Source organism: Periophthalmus magnuspinnatus, chromosome 24 (genome assembly GCF_009829125.3).
Source record: "Periophthalmus magnuspinnatus isolate fPerMag1 chromosome 24, fPerMag1.2.pri, whole genome shotgun sequence".
Classification (NCBI taxonomy): Eukaryota; Metazoa; Chordata; class Actinopteri; order Gobiiformes; family Gobiidae; genus Periophthalmus; species Periophthalmus magnuspinnatus.
This window is the reverse complement of record NC_047149.1, coordinates 22,098,511-22,118,704: the sequence shown is the minus strand read 5'-3', so window position 1 is coordinate 22,118,704 and position 20,194 is coordinate 22,098,511. Positions and strand designations below refer to the sequence as shown.

The following is a 20,194-nucleotide window of genomic DNA, read 5'->3' as shown; positions in this document are numbered from 1 at the left end:
TTTGGTCCCGCTCTGGTCCTGGTTTAGTTAGTTCAGCTAGCCAACAAATGAATTTAAGACATTTATAAATACATTAATTCTAACTCAGGTCACCGTGGCCCATTAGTTTCTTTGTCTAAATAAATTTTCCTTTGTGTATCAAACAGATGGACACTGATTGAATATAAGTACACATTTAATCCAATTACTCCATCATTACGGGATTATTTTAGAGTGTAATTACATCCACAGAAGTCATTTATGCAGCACTGTGCTCTGCTGGGAGCCTTTTAATGTACAAAGGCTTTATCGAGTCGTGTCTTGTGTCTCCCCATTGATCGCTCTATCTGCCATTCTCCTGTCTAGACCAATGTAAAACAAAGCTTGAGTGTTGTCTGTTATGGGGATACTACTGAATTGATTAACTATAACTACTTCTTTGCCTGAAATTTGTCTATATCCATGGAGACAAGCAGGTGACGACAGTAGGCCAGATTAAATAAATGGTAAACGGTCACATTTATGTCACGCTTTTCTACCTTCAAAGCACTGCTTTATGTCAAGGAACCACTCAGCCATAAACGCACACATATTCATACACTAATGAACGCAGACACTGTTGAGCGGGATTCGAACACTGACACACTCGCAGCTCCACATATGTACACTGTATACTAGGGCTGGGTCATGTGTGGGTAAGGCTGTGTTTGGTCCTGGTTTGGTCCTGGTTTGGCCCTAGTTTGGCCCTAGTCTTGCTATGGTTTGGTCTTGGTTTGGTCCCGGTTTAGTCCTCCTTTAGTCCTCCTTTAGTCCTCCTTTAGTCCTCCTTTAGTCCTCCTTTAGTCCATGTTTAGTCCATGTTTAGTCCATGTTTAGTCCATGTTTAGTCCATGTTTAGTCCATGTTTAGTCCATGTTTAGTCCATGTTTAGTCCATGTTTAGTTCATGTTTAGTCCATGCTTAGTCCATGCTTAGTCCATGCTTAGTCCAAGTTTAGTCCTCCTTTGGTCCATGTTTGGTCCATGTTTGGTCCATGTTTGGTCCATGTTTGGTCCATGTTTGGTCCATGTTTAGTCCATGCTTAGTCCCGGTTTGGTCCTGTTCGGTCCTCGTTTAGTCCAGGTTTAGTCCATGTCTTTCCTACCTTCAAGACACTCAAAGCGCTTTACGTCAAGGAACCACTCACACATAAACGCACAAATATTCATACACCAGTGAATGCAGACACTGTTGAGCGGGATTCGAACCACCAATCTTTGTACTTTACCAACTGAGCTACTGTCGCCTCGTAGCATATTCCCAATTACATTATGAACGCATATTTTTCTAGGTATTGAAAACATCCATAAAAATCAAAATGTCATATTGTGAAACATTTCGACGCAGCGATCTCTCCATGAGACCAACACTTTAGATAGTGCATCATTAAACCGTCAAGAATACTTTGAAATTCACAGTGAGATTAACATTACATTCTTGCAGAGCCCGTCTCTTCTGTGTCTTATTTTGCACAAGGTCTGCTCACGATCCCCCTTCAGCCAATCACGTGCCTCATTTCTACTGCCCCACCCCCCTCACATCACTCATATCTCACTCCACTGAACGCCAAATATTTCTGTCAGTGACGGGAGGCGCTCAGGGCGAAATCTCTAAATTTACAGAACGTTTTGTTTTGACCCAGACACTGCCTTCTGAGCTCAGGGACGTCAGACTGTAAAGGGTTTAGATCACGCTGGGCTGACTATTGGTGATTTCTGGATAATAATAATTCATTTTAGTGTATTATATTAGCATTTTATAAACAATGAAATCTATTTAACACTAAGTAGACAGCTCAGTAACAACTATAGCAGAAATAAACACCCTTTTTAATCAACATAAGATGCATTTTTTTGAGCTATACATGCAACTCAGATTATTTACCATCTTCATAATTTCTTTAAAAGTATCAAAACTTATAACTAGTTTTGATACCAGTTCCAGTGTTGATTATGAATAACTGGGTATAGATGTTTTTTTGAGAACTGTTATTTTAATGTTGTAATTTCCATGGTGGCTGGCTGCAATTTGTCTTAAAGTGTCACTAGGATAATTAATATTTCTTTACTACTCCTCCTACTACTGCTATAACTACCACTACTACAATCACTTCACTGCAAATACAGTAACTTTAACATTATATTTCTATACCTCTAGGCGCAGTGTGTTTTTACATCTGGTAGTCCTTTCAAACTGTCCATTCCGTTAACCAACCATCATCTTCATCATCAAAGTTTCATGACTGCACACACCAATATCTCTCTATATACATTTCTAAAAGCAACCCACTTTTTTCACTCTTTTGGTTTTGCCCCTTTGCTCTCAGCATGGCTCCTCTTCTCAAGCAGAAAACCACCGCACATACACTGATAGACTTCACATGAAAAAAATCCTTCTTCCCAGAGCGAGGTGAGCGGGTGCCGTGTCTTGTCAGATGGGGTTAGCTCCCCCTTCAGGGAAATGAGCCAGGGACGGCTTTGAAGGCCTTCCAGGACCCTGTAGATTTGACGTGCTCGGGTTGCCAGGTTGGGTCATTGTCGCTCATTAATGCAGCATGGGTGCCCACTTATCTCGCTCCTCTCTGTGTTCCCGTGGTATGTGACAGTGCATTCGCCAGCTGAGCGCGAATATTCATGTGTTTAGAGAATGAAATAACTTTTATAAAACTATGCCAACGTATAGCCATAAAAAAAGTTCTTCATAATAACAAAAAACGTCATTATTCTGCTATTCCAAAGTCAGATTTAGATTTAGTAGCTGAGTTTTCTTTTAAACCAAGAGGCAATCGAACCAGATCTAATCATCCATACAAGTATCAGACCTTAAAGTGTATTCTGTAACTTTTCTCCATGTAAACAAGCAGGTGGCAGCTGTTGCTTTGCGTAAAATGTTCCACAATATTCCATCGATCTTGTCCATCATGCTTTTATTCAGTTACAGGCGTTTTTATTCTTCAAAAGCATGCATTCCTTGTATGAGTGGGGGGTCGCCTCTCCACAGATCGGACCTGTAATTTGGCTTAAAGGTGCCAACTGCTCGCCTCTATAGAGATAAATTGGTTTAAAGCTTTTCCATGATGCATTCCAGGCAAATTAATATAATCTCCATGGAGACGAGGTAGCAGCAGGCAGATCTTCCACTAGAAAAGTTACACAGTGCATCTTTAAAACCCAACACGACCCAGTGTAAAAACATGCACTGTCCTAGAATGGAATCAACCACCAATTGACGTAGTTTTAAGCTGATTTTTGACATTTTTCAGTTGACCGACAAAAGCTTAAAGTTCATATATTACACGAAATTGACTCTTGTGAGCTTCAAACTGTGTTATAAAGCTGTTACCTCATCAAAAACACACCTGGAGTTGCATTTTGTTTCATTCACACATGTTTGAGTAACTCTTTATTATTAGTCTGTACATCTCCAAAGCTCAAAATGCTCCGTTCCACCTTGTGATGTCATGAAGCGGTAATTTTCAAGTTCAGCTGATCCCTTTTTTTTTTTACTTTTAGTTCAGTAAAGATTGGCAATTCCAGGTCTGAAATCATCCAAATGATTCTATAGAAGGTGTGTGCAGTTTAAAAACACAGTGGAGCAGCTTAAATATGCAGGGTTTTTGCGTTAAAACATGTGTGAACGAAACAAAACACAACTCCAGGTCTGTTTTGATGAGGAAACAACATTATAACATAGAGAATACGTGATGCTAAAGGGCCCATATTATGCTTTTTGACATCCATTTGTGTTTTTGTTAGCAATAATGTTAATCCATGGTATTTATTTTCTACATAATTATTAATATTTTTACACAAACTGTTAATAAAAGCGCGAGAGAAAAGCTAAAGTCCAGAAACTCGCCTCACAACCGCATGAGATTAGCGTTATAGTACAGTATTGTGGTAGCTTTATCCCCTCTGACAGTAGAAGCTGATGCAACCCTGTGTTAAAACTCTCTCTATGGTTCAATGTAATTCAAAAAGACATTTGTATTCATGATGCGGTTTCTCTTCTCCTCATTCCTTTTTATGCGTCTCACTCCAGGTCCAGCTTGTTCTACAGAGGACATGACTCTCGCTGTGTAACTGCGCGTTGGCTCGCTAAAGGGATCCATGCTTCCACTGTTTACATTGCTCTAGTTTTTTTTTTAAAACATCTTGAAGTAGTTGACCCAGTCTCCTTCCTTGAGTGTACAATACTAAAACTATTCCTATGACTACGATTACTACTACCGCAGGCTATTTCCACTTACTACCTACTTATCCTGCTACTTATTACTGCTAATTCTGCATATTTCTACTTACAACAACTAATACTAATACTACTTCTACTAATACATTTATAACTGATTGCTGTTAGGACTACTTGGGGTTGTCAGAAGTATCAGAAATCTGTCGGTCAACTTAAACTAGTATTGTACTTCAGTATCGATACTTAAAAAATGCAAAAAATCTAAACAAAAAAACATAAAAAGTGAGATTATTTAGTGTTGAAAATTACATTCTGTCGTCATAAAAGAGTGTTTTTAAATGTATTACTCAGGTATCTAAATTGGTATTGTGCATTGAGCCTATTTTGTAGTATTGAAGTTTGAAAATACTACTATTAAAGTACTTGTGTCAGAATACTTTTGACTGAATGCCATGTTTAGTATTTAGTATCTTACAATTTCAGTTGGTTTAAAGGGCCAATATTACACTATTTTCTATGTTATAATGTTGTTTCCTCATCAAAAACACACCTGGAGTTGTGTTTTGTTTTGTTTACACATGTTTAACAGACATGTTTGCATATTTAGGCTGTAGTTCTACTCTCAAACTGAAAAAACCCTGTTCCACCTTGTGATGTCATCATGTGGTAATAAAGGTTTTTAAACGCCACGCATCATCACTACAATCATTTGGATGATTTCAGCCCTGGAATTGCAAACCTCTACTGATCTAAAGGTAAAAGATAGCTGTTAACTTGAAAACTACCACTTCATGACATCACAAGGTGGAACAGAGCATTTTGAGCTTTGGAACAATAGACAAACATGTGTGAGTGAAACAAAACACAACTCCAGGTCTGATTTTGAGGAGGTAACATTATAACATGGCTAAAAGCTCAAAAGAGTCATTTTCGTGTAATATAGGACCTTTAATATTCTACATCTTGAAGTAATTGCCCGAGTCAGAGCAATACTGTATTTCCACAGGTTTTTCCAATCTTGCTTGTCTTCCACTCCCACCCGCGCCCTATATACACTCCACACTACTGCACACTGGCTGCTATAGAAATCCTCTGCATATGTGCTTGTTTCATCATTCCCCCGATCCGTAAAATCCTTGTCTTTAACTACAACAGAAGATGAAAGAACTGCGATTTCAGAGCCGATTCAGGCTTTGAACAGCAAAAAACATGAGGGAATCCCAAGCCCATGCAACTATAGTGTTTTAACTTTGATGTAGGGCACAGCCTTGGAGTCAAAACAGCTAGGATAATTGTAATGATCAAGCTAGCGGAAAAGCAACATCGCCAATACAAATGTGCACAAGTTGGCTCTCTTTGTCCCAATTTCCATTTTATATTTTAATGTTTTTATTTCGAGTTCAGTTTCAGGGTAAGGATAAGCATATATTTACTGCGTCAGGATTCAAATGCATGAAACGTAGCACAAAGTAAAGAACATAGGGTTGAAATTCAAGTGGTAAATGTAGTAACCACTCGTCTGTTCAAATATCAGTGTACGCACAGACACTAGGGGGCGTGCGGGGGTTAAGTGTCTCGCCCAAGGACACAACGATATTTATCTGTGGGAGCTGGAATCGCACCGACAACCCGTAGGTCAGCGGATCGGACCGTTAGACCAGTGATGTTAATGTCGAGAGCGGGATTGGAACCGGCAACCTTCAGATCAGTGGAGAAAATACTCTACCAACTGAGCTACTGGCTGATAAATGGGGCTGGGGACCATTAGGAAGATTTCTAAAAGTACAGTTGTCCCTCGTTTATCGCGGGGGTTACGTTCCAAAAATAACCCGCAATAGACGAAATCCGCAAAGTATCAGCTTTATTTTTTACATTTTTTATGTTTTTTGCTGTTAAACTCCTCACCACACACTTTATACACTTTCCTCACACAGGCGTTAACATTTTCTCACATTTCTCTCTCGTTTAAACTCTCTCAAAGTTCAAACCTTCGTAGGCGTCTTTGTCGGTGCAGAACGTTTCATCGACATTATGGGTTTTGTCGGGGAGAAAACAAATTGCAAACATACAGCACTTCAGAGTCACACTATGATCCAACGTTTATGTAAATTTGTCTGAACACATTCTGTACTGGACAGGAGACACGGCACGGAGGAGACTGATGGACAATGGTCTACAGTCCAACAGCCAATCAGGACACAGGACACAATGCACGTTCATACTCTGTAAAAGCAAAAAAAATCAAGCACCAACTGAAAGATAAAAGCTACTGGTTTGGCTACAAAAAACTGTTGGGAGCAGAAGACTTAAAAAAAAAAAGTTCATCACCATTTTGTTCTAGTGGTAATAATGCAGTGAATATATAGAAGCAAGTGTTGATTTAACTTATAAATGTGGTATTGTTTAAGTACTGCTACTGAGCAAATCAAGCATCCAATCCAACAGCTTTTCCAGACTGTTTACATATTTTATATATATAATTTGTTTAACCTACATTTTTTCTTGTCTGTTTGTCCATTTAGTTTACCATATACTTGCAGGATTTAATATGTATTTAGCTCTCTGTAAATATCATGCTCATCTGTTCAAATTGTTCTTCAAAACATTTGTTACATTTAACGTTTGAAGCTACTTTCAAATGTGTAACTAGCACGTTAATCTCCAGCTGTCCAACCCCAAGTGTAAACACAAACGTTCCACTTTGTACTTGAATGCGATGAGTCAAAACATAAATTCAAAATGGCGGCGGTCTACTGTAGAGCCGGATATAGTGTCCGTGTCTTGTGTTTTTTTTTTTTTTTCCACACTCCATTTGACAGACTCTCAGGGCGCATCATGTCTAGTCCCCTGATCGCCTCTGATATGAGAACATGAGAAGAAGCGTCCACGCCAGTCACGCGCGCACACACACACACACACACACACACACACACACACATGCACACACGAAGCACAAGATTCCCATATGGTGACAGTTTCAGTCCTCATGATGTGATGTAATTTCATTTTTTTTTTTTTTTTTTAATAAGACAAAACAAAATGGAAAATTGGAAATCATGATCAATCAAAATGAGTTTAAAGTATTTTTTTTTATAGTGCCACCCTGTTTTAGGGGGGGAACATGCCTAGAAACCACCCCAGGGAAGCGTTTTAAACAGATCCTCTCGACGTGTAGGAGTAGCGGCTCTACTCTGAGCTCCTCCCGTGTGACTGAGCCCCTTACCCTATCTCTAAGGGAGCGCCCGGCCACCCTGCGGAGGAAGCCCATTTCTGCGATCTTGTCCTTTCGGTCATTACCCAAACCTCATGACCATAGATGAGGGGGGCCATGTGAGGCTTTTGCTCCGGGCCCCAAAATTTCTGTTGACGGGCCTGATCCAGTCGTATAATAATGTAGATTACTACTTACTACCCACTTAGACCTCCTCCTATATCTCCTAGTACCTGCTACTACATATTACTATTATTACTACAATTACTATTTATATTGTTACATAAAAAGTAAGATAAGCATTTGGTGGGACATAGTGGGTAGTATCTTCTCATGCTCCTCCTATTGCATATTACTACTATTACTACAATTACTATTTCTATTGTTACATAAAAAGTAATACAAATAAAGTTTATATATAGTGTAAATCTAAATATATAGGCAAAAACCAGCTGGCACAACTTGTTATTTTAGTTGAAACGCGTTCTTATAATATTCTTGGCCTACAGCATGTTTTCTATTTTTAGCAGCACTGAGGGAGATGATTACTAATTAGCATTTGCATAACCTGGATATAATCACACGAGCTGATGAGGGAGTGTGTGTGGGAAGGCGGGAGGAAGCCAAAACGCACTCGCAAGCAATAAACTCAAGAAAACAATACGTGGAGAATAAAAGATTTGAGTATGAATGTATGACTGCAATGGAAAAAAAAAAAAACGGAAATATACACTGTACAAAGATCAGATTAAATCGTAGAATAAAAATCTTTGTGCACAGCTGATCAGTTTAGAATTAAAGTCCTTAAACTATCTGATTTAATAGATTTTTTTTCAATATATTTATCTAATTTTAAAAGGCCCATATTATGCCATTTTCTGATCTGTTATAATTTTATTTTCTTGTCGCAAACAGACCTGGAGTTGTGTTTTGTTTCATTCATGTTTAACACACAAACTCTACGTATTTAGGCTGAGTTCTTCTCTCAAACAGAAAACACTCTGTTCCACCTTGTGATGTCATCATGTGGTAATACAGGAAGTGCTCCACTGCGTTTTTAAACTCCACACACCTTCACTAGAATCATTTAGATAATTTCAGCCCCGGAATTGCCAATCTTCACTGAATTTAAAGTAAAACGGAGCTGTTAACTTGAAAACTACCGCTTCATGACATCACAAGGTGGAACAGAGCATTTTGAGGTTTGGAAAAATAGACAGATTAATAATAGAGGGCTACTCAAACATGTGTGAATGAAACGAGGAGGTAATTTTGCGTAATATAGGACTTTTTAAGCAGGGTTATCAAAGAAAATAACAGGAAAATGTAAGATAAGTTTGGTTTCGAAGACATTTAATTTAGATGTTTTATTATAATCTACTTGAATTATTGTTGTGTATTACAAAAAAGACCAAACTTGTACGCTCGTATATAGATATAATGAGACCATGACGTGATGATGGTAGTGAAGCCAAATGAACCGCAGACAGAGGAGCCTCAGCGCGTCACTCTACATCACATCAGAAACGGTCTGACCTATTTACACAGGCCACGCCCACCCAAGTCCACTCAAGTCCACTCCGCGCACACGCACACACACACACACACATCTACATACACATTTTCAGTCCTGGTTTTGTCTTTTATTTTATGTTTTATTTGTAGATCACGTGAAAGACAGTGGCATTTAGTCTAGACGTCAAGTTGAGGGCTGGGCAAAAAAAGCCCAAAAAATCATGTCCGTGCATAATTTTTTTGGTTCAGTTACATGTTTTACAGATTAAAAACAAATAAAAATGGCGTTTAATTGTAATTATATGAACATAAACAAGACTACTGGTAAAAGTCCAGTATCCTCTTGTAAGTTTTAGCCATGTTATAATGTTGTTACCTCGTCAAAAACACACCTGAAGTTGTGTTTTGGTTCATTCGTGTATGTTTGAGTAATCCTGAATCATTTGTACTACATCTCCAAATGCTCTGTTCCACCTTGTGATGTCATGAAGCAGTACTTTTTGCATTTTGTTCCACAGTGGACGACAATTCCAGGGCTGAAATTATCCGAATGATTTTAGTGAAGGTGTATAGAGTTTTAAAACACAGTAGAGCACTTCCTGTATCACCACATGACATCACAAGGTGGAACAGAGTGTTTTCTGTGTGTTAAACATCTGTAAATGACACAAATACAACTCCAGGTATGATTGTGATGAGGAAACAACATTTTAACACAGAACATAGCGTAATATGGGCCATTTTAACAGTTGTTTTTTTTTTTTATTTTTTTTAGCAATTTTACAATTTAACATGAGTCTATCCAAAGTCTGAACTCTGAACCAAGTTTTTTTTACTGCCACAGGATTTAATTTAGACTTTTTTAATTTCTGAGACAATTCTATGTTGTTATTGTTCTGTTTGTGTGGTTTATTTGGTTAACGTTCAGCTGGGAGGTTCGTAGAAGTCTTACTGGAAAGCTTCAATTACTCTATTCAGATCTTTCTCAACCAACAACAATACAAGAGTTACGACTTTTATTACTTGCTCAATTGCGCAATAAAATGTTCCTTAAAAGTCAACATAGCGCAGATTAGAACGATGGAACTGGGACATGCAATTCCAGCCAAAAGATTATTGTCGTCACTTTCATATCTTCATAATCTTAATAAAGTCTCGTCTATTGTCTCGCTGCGGCCGTGATGAGAGCCCGAGGAGCCTTGGCTGTAATCGGCTTGAGTCTTCGGTGTTGGAGGGTCAGGCTGCAGCAGATGAGTGGAGATTACGGCGTCACAAGGCATCATGGGAGGAGGGGCGGGATTTGGATGGATAGAGCTTCCTGTAACTGTCCCACCAGAGTTTAACAAGCCCGACTGTCTGTGCTGTCTGCTCCGGGCTGCATCCAAAGTCATAAAAAGTAACTAGAACCTGTCGTTGGATCATTACAGCCTAGTTCAGCAGAGGTCAGAGGTCAGAGGTCAGATGTGAGGGTGTGGTGAAATGACTGGAATGATTAAAATGTAAACCATAACATTTAAACGCCGAATGTTGTGCAACCGTAATGTTGTTTTTGGAGTTTCAAGAACATTAAAGCGCAATATCAAGTTATTTTGTTTGGGTAGCAGCTCAGTTAAATACATTTTTGCCCACTAACCACTCATTCAACAGTTCAAACCTCGCCTAAGCAACAGGCAGTGTATAATTTTCTTGCGTTTATTCAATTAGTGGCGGTTTATTGCTTGAAAATACCTTGAAAAACATGCATTCTTACATTGAGCGGTGTCGCCTTTCCACAGATCTGGCCTAGAACTTGACCTGGAGGAGTTAAATCTCGGTTGAGAAGTTTCATGGAGAATTTTAGGCAAAGGATTAACATCTCCATGGTGACAAGCAATAGGTGTGAGCTTAATTACAAAAGTTACATAGCGCATAATGTTTTGTTTTGTTTTTTCTCCCAGCGTACAGAACAAACCCCGTCTCCTCGTCACCTCACTCTCCTCAGTACATCCTCCTCGCTCGCTGTAGTACCTTCGTGCTTTGATCTGCCTGTAAATTAAACATGTCTCTTTAGGTAATACCACCCGCTGCGCCCGCTCTCCTTGTCCCCGGTCTGAACTCAGTCTTGTATACACACCAGGCGCGTTATCAGGATCAACAATGCACTTTGACGCCTCAGTAGAGCTTTTAGGCACGGCTGTCTCTGTCTGGCAGGTAGGCAGCGGAAACGTGGTGACAGCGTGGGTATGTAAATGGGATTTGTGGGCGTAGAGAGGGTGCTGTGAAATATTAAGTGTGAGTGAGTTCAGGGGTGGGTCAAATGCAGCTTATCTGGGCAAGAATGTTTAGAAGCTGGAGCTGGAAGTTGGCCTGTTTAGGAGAAAACGCTGCCAGGATTTGACCGGAGTGAACGGAAGAATTTGTTCTGTGATTTTGCAGCGTTTTATAATTTGTTTATGCATTACGTAACAGAGTTCTTTTCAGCACTGTTGCTTGTTCAGCACAAAATGTGAAATCAAAGTTGTACAGAATCAGTGGGAGAAGAAGTACTCGATTTTGTTAAGACGAAGTACACATACCAGGGCAAAAAACACTCAAGTAAAAGTATCACATGAAAAAATCTACTTAAGTAAAAGTATTAAAGTCTAAAAATGAACTTAAAGAGTAAAAAGTGAAAGTATTTTGCGCAGATTTTGAGAGCTAATAAAGCTTCAAATGTTGTGATTTTGATACAGATTTGTGCTTAATTTAGTTCAACAAAAACAACTGGATCGATCGTATTTTGTTTTTGTTTTTTCTAGCTGTTTTTATGTGTATAAAGTTGTCCCTCACTATATCATGGTTCACCTTTTGTGGTCTCGCTGTTTCGCAGTTTTTTTGTGCAATTTTACATGATTTCGTCTGTTGCGAGGGACCACTGTATTTTTGTTTGCTCAAAGTAGGAACATGTTAAAAATAAACCCGTCAGCCTCTTCAGCAGGTCTCAAACAATAATATATATACAAAAAAAAAAAACAGCTTTCCAGTCCTGTTCAAAAATGGAGTAGAAAGTATAGACACCTGCTCTCAAATGTAGTGAAGTAAAAGTAAAATGTATCGAGTTTAACAGTGACTTAACTTCAAATTTTAGGTATCTGTACTTTACTGCTTTTACTTCTTTACATTTCACCACTTTAGACAACAACTTAACAATAACAAGTCTACTAAAACTGTTTCTTTTTCTTTAACAGCTTGAGTAGAACATGGGCATAAAATAATCTGTGACATCTGATGGTGCATAGTACATTTGTTTACTTAAATGTTTAACTGGGATCATATCGAGTAGGTTCATTTATTTCAAATCTTATTGCAACACCCAGTTTCATTCACCCCCTCCGTCTCCACTCGCACGGAGCCGGTCATGTGGTTCTGACAGTCGTATCCTCACAGAGCTTCCAGAACCTCATATGCCTTCTGCCGCAGTCTGTCCCAGGGTCTATTTATGTGTCTCGTCTTTGAAATGCTAATCACTCACCTCCTCTGCTTTGTGCCTGTGTCTCCTCCAGATCCTTCCTCCAACTACATCAGGCAGCTGGAGACCAAAGTACGGATCCTGGAAGACAACAACAATAAGCTACTGTCACAGGTGAGGCTCAACCGCATAACACTGTATACAGGTGGAGACACAGTACACGAGGTTGAGGGTAACAAGTCAGAAGTATTTTCTGATCTATAAAGGGTAGTAGTAACCGATTGTGGACAGGAAAGGGTGTCCGTATATGTTGTTTATCATTGACTCAACCATAGACTGTATATATAAATGGACATAGCTAACTCGCTAGCCGCTGCGTGCCAAAAAGGAAGCGAGCATACGACGTGCTTCCGACTCCATCGACAATTCACTGATTATCGATGGAGCCAGATCGTTATCGGAGCCACAATTCATTCATTTTGGTATTAAAATGTTAGCATTAACCCGTTTGTGTCTGTAAATCAAGATATGAACAAATCAGGCACCTTTTTTTCACCCTTGAGTTCGCTCCCGTTAGCGTTAGCAACAAGTTTGATTGACAGCGGTGCGGGCGGAAAAGGGCGTTAGCTTCAAAATCATCGCTCCAGATTGATTCTTTGGTTACTATGATACTCATCCAATGCCATTTTAATATATCTACAATGTTGTACTCAGATAATACTTTTGAAATTGGTCTTAAGAATAGTTTTTGTTATATTTTTGAGACACTGTGACGAAGTTTTCCGCCTAAATCTAAGTTTGTTGCATGCGGAGAACAAAAATACCTTACGTGGAGACAATATTTTACAGTACGTCAAAGGTACCAGATGGCAAGATGAAATAAATGTACACACGTGGACAAAATTGTTGGTAATGTTGGTTAATGAAAGACAAACAATGGTCACAGAAATAACTTGAATCTGACAAAAGTAATAATAAATAAAAATTCTATGAAATTTAGCCAGTGAAAGTCAGACATTGCTTTTCAACCAGGCTTTAATAGAATAATTTTAAAAAATAAACTCATGAAACAGGCCTGGACAAAAATGATGGTACCCATAGAAAAGACTGAAAATAATGTGACCAAAGGGACAGTGTAAACGCACAATTTTCTAGTCTAAGAAAGAAGAATATGAGACCATTACCCATCTTTAAAAGTTCTGAGTCTTAGGAAAGATGCGGTTTATTAGCTTGTTGGTCAGTGGTTTGCGTGTTAGCTTACTTTGACTTTAAACCGTGTACTTCATTATTTAAACTAACCAAACTAGCTAGCCATACACAATACGATCTCCATATAATACATAAAAATGCAGGTGTGAGGGTGGCCTGTTCCGCATTGCCGATAAACCATCACCCCGCTCTATCCTCACTGAACCTCCCTTGTGTTTGCGCCGAGATAAAACGCTAGCTAGCATGCCACCCTCTCCGCGCGTCTCCCTGTTGTTAGCGGGTATGTGTTTATCTATGTTTAATTCATAGGGAGTCTGTTAGCTGCACAACAGAGCAGAGATGGTAGAGCCCTGGGCAAACTGTAGGAGTGAAAATACAGAGTAAGTGACAGTGACAGAGTAGAGCGTCGCTGCCAGAGATGACCTTTGGATGACTTCACAAATTTAGGGGGTGGATTTTGGTTTTTGGGCCAGCAGTTTTATACAGTAGCCTATGCCAGTTTACACAGTTCTCATGTAAATTGCATGAATCCAGCAGCTTCAGCGCCAGTAGTGGGTTTTTTTTGTGTCAGTTTTGGTAGTATTGTACATTTAGAATAGTTTTTACGGGTATTTCTGCTTTAAGGTTTGATTTCAGTATTATCGTTTATCGTCTATATCACATGTGTCAAACTCGAGGCCCGTGGACCAAATGTAGCCCTCTACATCATTTTATGTGGCCCTCAACAGGGTAAATTAAAGGTACGATGGTCTTAAAATCTCAGTTTATCAGGAGATACGCAGATACACAGCCATATTTTTACATCTACGCAACTGCATATGCAATATTTGTAACCTGAATAAGAAATGAGTTAATTACAGAAACAGTTAATTAACAAGTTAAAAAATGTGTCCCTTTGAGAGCAGCCATTTTGCTGATATGGAGCTCAGTGAAAATGTGTTTGATGGTCTATATGTACTTCAGCAATATATCGCACTTGAGAATTTGTTATCGTGACAGGCGTATGTACAAGAAAAGAAATATTTAGACTTTATCAAGATTTAGATCACAAAGTTTGACCCAAATTTCATCTTTTGGTTATGATAACAAGTTTATGGTTAAAGTAAAGGCCTTATTTGGTTCAGAACAAGGCGATATGTTGGTTTTTTGGGGGGTTTTTTTGTTTGTTTTTTTTTTTTTTTTTAGACGTTTCCTCATATAAGATAGTTTGAATACATTGCTGATATATCAATTCTAAAAAAATACTGTATTCATGGGCTTAACTGGGGTAAATGGTGGTTTCCAAATCTATAGAAATAATGGGCTTTTACACACCCAGACACTAATAATTAATATTTTAACTATCCAGACTTAGCGCAGTGATCACGACTAGATTTTCACTGTTATTTTCCTTATGTTTAGACAGATTCTACTGCAAAACTGATTCATTTTTTTGCTAATTTCACTTTTTTTTCTGTCAAGCATCCCACATTATTTCATTTCAGATATTAAATTCTATGCAGGTGTATTCAGTGACTATCTATTCTTTCTCCCAGCGGTTCCGTATGTAGGTGGTGAGTGTAGGCAGTAAGTCCTGATAGACAGCCTCCTATAATTAGCGCTACGGTTGCCTCTGTGACATAATGGTATTTATTTCTCCATTACAGCCTGTTATTACTCTATACGTTTACTGTAAAGGTTCGTGACTGCATAGGTTTTAATGGATTCTAAGTAAAGGTTCATGTCTGTAGGTTTGAACGTATTCTAAGTGCTGAATGATTGTAATGTTGTAATTTTTCTTTCTCCATTTAGGCCCATAGCCGGTATAGCTTATCACAGATCCCCACCAGAAAGGTAACTGGTTTTAATAGCTCCTCCTCTGAGTTGCTGTCGGTGATGGGACTTTTACGCTCTAATATTTTCTAAAACAGCTTTTAACTCAAGAGTGTGTGCAAAACGGCAACACGTGTAATGCAATGACGACATGGAAATCGACTGCATGTATTTTTATGTAGGTGACGCTAGCTTTTGAACATTGAAACTTGATGATTTTATAACTTAAACACGTCTGAAAATGGCATTTGACTGAAATCTGTCAGCTAATCACTTTGTCCTGCTCTTTTTGGACTATATTACATTACAAATTGTGAAATTGTCCTATTATATTACCTTGAAAAAGTGAAATTAGGGCACCTTTTTATGTATAGTTTCAAAGCAGAAGACGAAATTAAATCTGCCATCTGTCCAGTTGTCTGCACATAGACTAAAAAAGACAACAAATTCTTCAAGGTTTATGTTGAAACTATAGGATGTCTGTGTAATCTCAGTAGCAAAAGACGAAATTGTTAAGTTTATGGTCATTTGAATCAGATTTATACTTCATAAAATCAGATTCTTATCAATATATATTCATTATTTTCTTTTCTTTCAGCTCCTCAATGTGCGTTTTTCAAATTAATCTATTATATTATTACATTATTAATTTATCTCACTTTATCACTTCAGACAACCAATTTTTTGCCAATTTCTCTCAAAAAATAAACAATATTCTAATGTTTCAACTTGACTCGATGTATTAATTGACAGAAATCTAGTCAAACACCAATATAACCCCGCTGTAAGTCCTTGCATTACCATGTAGCACTGATGCTCCGCTCTCTCTGTTAGCATGCATCGCTAATGAATGAAACCAGGTGGCTCTTTTCCTGGCTAAACTTGGCAACAAAACTTCCTTTTCCTGATCTTTGGGACATTCTCCTTTCCCCTCTTCCGCAGCGGTGATGTGTGCCACAGGTTATCCCAGGTGGCCGGAGCTTGGCGGGGAATTAGCTGACACAGTCTTGTCTTGTTAGGTTTGTCTCTGGGCTGAATAATTGACGAAGGCGACTCCGGTCCATGTCGATACATTATGCATGAGGCCAATCAGTGTCTGAAACTGCACCCACAATATGTCTTCTGCTGTAAATGTGATCCAGCTCCTATGGGTCGAACTTTTCATGAAGCAAGTACGCTGGACCATGAGCATTTCACAACTCATTTATAACTTATTTTTATTGGCGTAAAGAGTCTGTCTAATCAATGAAAACTGACTTAATTTGCCTGATTTACAGATTCAGATTCACAAGTTCATTTAGTTTAATAAGAATTGATGTAATTTAACTTGCAAAATCAAAATTCTTGCATTAAGGTGCGCTCTGTAATGTTTGTGGCGAAGTAACGCTACTGTCTTGTCTCCATGTGATGTGATCGATATGCTCCAATGTTCCGCAAAATGACTTTAAGCTTGTCTGTCACCATGGAAATGAGCTGGACGTTCCATCAGCTCAGAAGTGTCTGCAATTAAAACCGCTGTAATTGACAAAAATGCAAGATAGGTGTGTATGTTTAATGATATATTGTGGAATTTTCCGCTGTAGGGCTTTAAACTTGTCTATCACCATGGAGATGAGCAGGACGTTCCATCGGGTCAGAAATATATAGAGATAAAACAGTTGTAATTGTAAAAAATGTAAAATAGATGTGTGTGTTTATTGCCATATTGTGGAATTTTCCGCTGTATGGCTTTAAACTTGTCTATCACCATGGAGATGAGCTGGACATTCTGCAGTATGGCTTTAAACTTGTCTGTCACCATGGAGATGAGCTGGACGTTCCATCAGCTCAGAAGTGTCTGTAATTAAAACCGCTGTAATTGACATAAATGCAAGATAGGTGTGTATGTTTAATGATATATTGTGGAATTTTTCGCTGTAGGGCTTTAAACTTGTCTATCACCATGGAGATGAGCTGGACGTTCCATCAGCTCAGAAATATCTGCTATAATTTAAGTAAATGTAAGATAGATATGAAAGCTTAATGACATATTGTGGAATTTTCCGTTGTATGTCTTTAAACTTGTTTATCACCATGGAGATGAGCTGGACGTTCCGCAGTATGGCTTTAAACTTGTCTGTCACCATGGAGATGAGCTGGACGTTCCATCAGCTCCGAAATGTCTGCAATTAAAACGGCTGTAATTGTACAAAATGCAAGATAAGTGTGTATGTTTAATGCCATATTGTGGATTTTTCCATGGAGACGAGGAGGTGGTGGACCATTAATGAGAACTATCGCTAATCATTTTCACATTGTGTTAGAATATTTTGGCATTTTGTGTTTTATTAATAGACAGACTTTTCATGGATATATCAGAAAATTTGAAAGAGTTTTTTATTTTTTTTTAAATTATATTACAATAACATAAAACATGACTAAAACCTTAAACTCAAAGCGTCTTACGGCTCTACAGTACAAACTCTTTTGCACAGGTCACTTCAGGCTGAAGCTTGTCCTTATAATTACTCTTGTCCACTCCGGATGAGGACACCAGGGGGTTGTGTCCTGAATCTCGTCCTGAAGCTCAGTGTCCCACTTTCAGCAACTCAGTAACTTTGACAATATGGATTCTTTCAAGAACCAAAAACAGTCTCATTAAAGGTGGATTTCAAAACAGTTTTCAGTATTTAGAAGCTCATATTTGTTATTTTTAAACCCTTTGAGTCCACAGCCACATTCCTCAGAACTAAACCAAGTCTCGATTGGCCCGCAGAGAAATCAGCTGATGAAACTATTTGAAACACATAAACAACGAGTCCGCTCTACTTGTTAATGTCTCCCCGTCGGCTGCTCACTCTTGAGTTTTAGCCCGCGTGCAGGTGGGGTGTACGAGATAATCTGCCTCTCTGGATGCTGTTGCCTAACTTCCTGTTATGAAACTCGCTGTGAAACAATGGCTCTTATCGCAGGAATGTTGACCTCTCAAACCAGCTTCTCTCCAGGTTTCTGCTGTAAAAACATCGAGGTTAAAGAGGAGGGGCCGCTGCCTACGCGACAGTAACAACACAGGGACTAGTTTGTGCGGATTCTTGGGTTTTTCTCGTCAATTCACACCACGAAAACCCAAGCTCACGTTCGTCTGTTTCGTTTTGTGTCAGACCAGTTTAGTTGGCGAAGAATCGCTAACATAAATGTCTAAGGTTATTGCCATTGACGTTACTGTGAATGTGGCTGCCTCTCCATTGATCTGACTTGTAACTTAACCTGGTGGCATCCCCTGTAGCTCTGTATGGAGATGTTTAATGTCACAATATGGAGCACTCCAGGCAAAAAATGGACGCAATTAGAAGTTACATAGCGCACTACGACTCTTTATTTTGACTTTTTTTTTTTTTACTCTTTGTAATTTATGTTTCAGCAAATCCCTTTAAATCTCCACATTGTTTAAAACTTCTCTTAAAGGGCTCGTGTTGCGCTATTTTCTGATCTATATTATGATGTTTCCTCATCACAAACAGACCTGGAGTTGCGTTTTGTTTCATTCACACATGTTTAACACACAAATCCTGCATATTTAGGCCGTATTCTTCGCTCAACACACAGAAAACACTCTGTTCCACCTTGTGATGTCATCATGTGGTAATACAGGAAGTGCTCCACTGTGTTTTTTTTTTAACTCCATACACCTTCACTAGAATCATTTGGGTAATTTCAGCTCTAAAATTGTCAATCTCTATTAAACAAAAGGTAAAAAGTAGCTGTTGCCAACTTGAAAACTACCACTTCATGACATCACAGGGTGGAACAGAGCATTTTCAGCTTTGAGTAATCCTGTAATATTAGTCTGTACATCTCCAAACATGCGTGAATGAAACAAAATGCAACTCCAGGTCTGTTTTTGATGAAATAACAGCATTATAACACGACTTAAAGCTCACGAGAGTCCATTTTGCGTAATATATCACCTTTTTAATGATTTCCGTGACAAACTAGAGACCAATTTACCTCTAAGTACTCGCTAATCGAACTCTTTGATAGATGCATCCGTGCTTTCCAGTGTCAGTTAACGAATCAGAACCTTTCCGTCGGCGTCATTCCGTGATTTATCAAGTGCGAAATCGCTTTGTTTGCGAGGAACTGATAAGCTTCTTGGGATGCGTTTCATGTTGCTAGGCACGTACAGTATGCCGCGAATCGCTTACCGTCGGAAAGCGGGCTAACTCAATCAAAAGTCAATCACCGCAGCGCTATGGTGTCCTGACTAGAATTGCATTATGGGAACACTGCGCCCTCCTTGTCAAGGTCCTGTCACCCCCGCGTCGCCATAACTCAAAGAGGAAATGAGGCGCGCTGTCCGATATACCTGCGTGGGACTGTCAGAGGAGGGACATGTGGATGGATAGGTAAACAGGTGAGAGCAGGGTTTATGCAGGGGGCTGTGGGGCGAGCTTATCCCGGGACGACAGGGAAACAAATGACTTCATTAGAGGTCAGTGTGGGAAGAAGTGCCTGGAGAGAGTGATGGGTTATTTACAATGTTAATTCTGCCGGTCTAGTGGGATTATACAGTACTCAAATGCGTCAAATGTACGCTAATAAACCTGGTTGGACTTATAAATCGATGTAATAAGACGCTTTACTGATCGTAGTTGGCCCGGAAAGTCTCATAATGTTAATCTTTTGTTTATACAGAGCTGTTTGTTTAACACATTTGGATCAGTTTCACTTTTGTTTAAAGGAAATAAACGCTGCGCTGATCTGATACTGAAAATTTCGCCAAATATCAGTCGTGTTATGGGTTATTTACAATGCTAATTTTACCCGTCTAGTTG

The 20,194-nt window shown here is 38.9% G+C and overlaps 1 protein-coding gene across 2 annotated transcripts in view; it reads left to right on the top strand.

Moving 5' to 3' along the window:
* ccdc85cb (coiled-coil domain containing 85C, b) overlaps window positions 1-20,194 on the top strand; it is a 99,596-nt gene that overhangs the window by 56,075 nt on the left and 23,327 nt on the right. The window contains exons 2-3 of one of the 2 annotated variants that reach the window (XM_033991099.2): window positions 12,454-12,533; window positions 15,360-15,401. In XM_033991099.2, the coding sequence (XP_033846990.1) occupies window positions 12,454-12,533; window positions 15,360-15,401 (122 nt within the window). The remainder of the gene's footprint in view (window positions 1-12,453; window positions 12,534-15,359; window positions 15,402-20,194) is intronic. The other variant, XM_033991100.2, reaches the window with a different exon arrangement.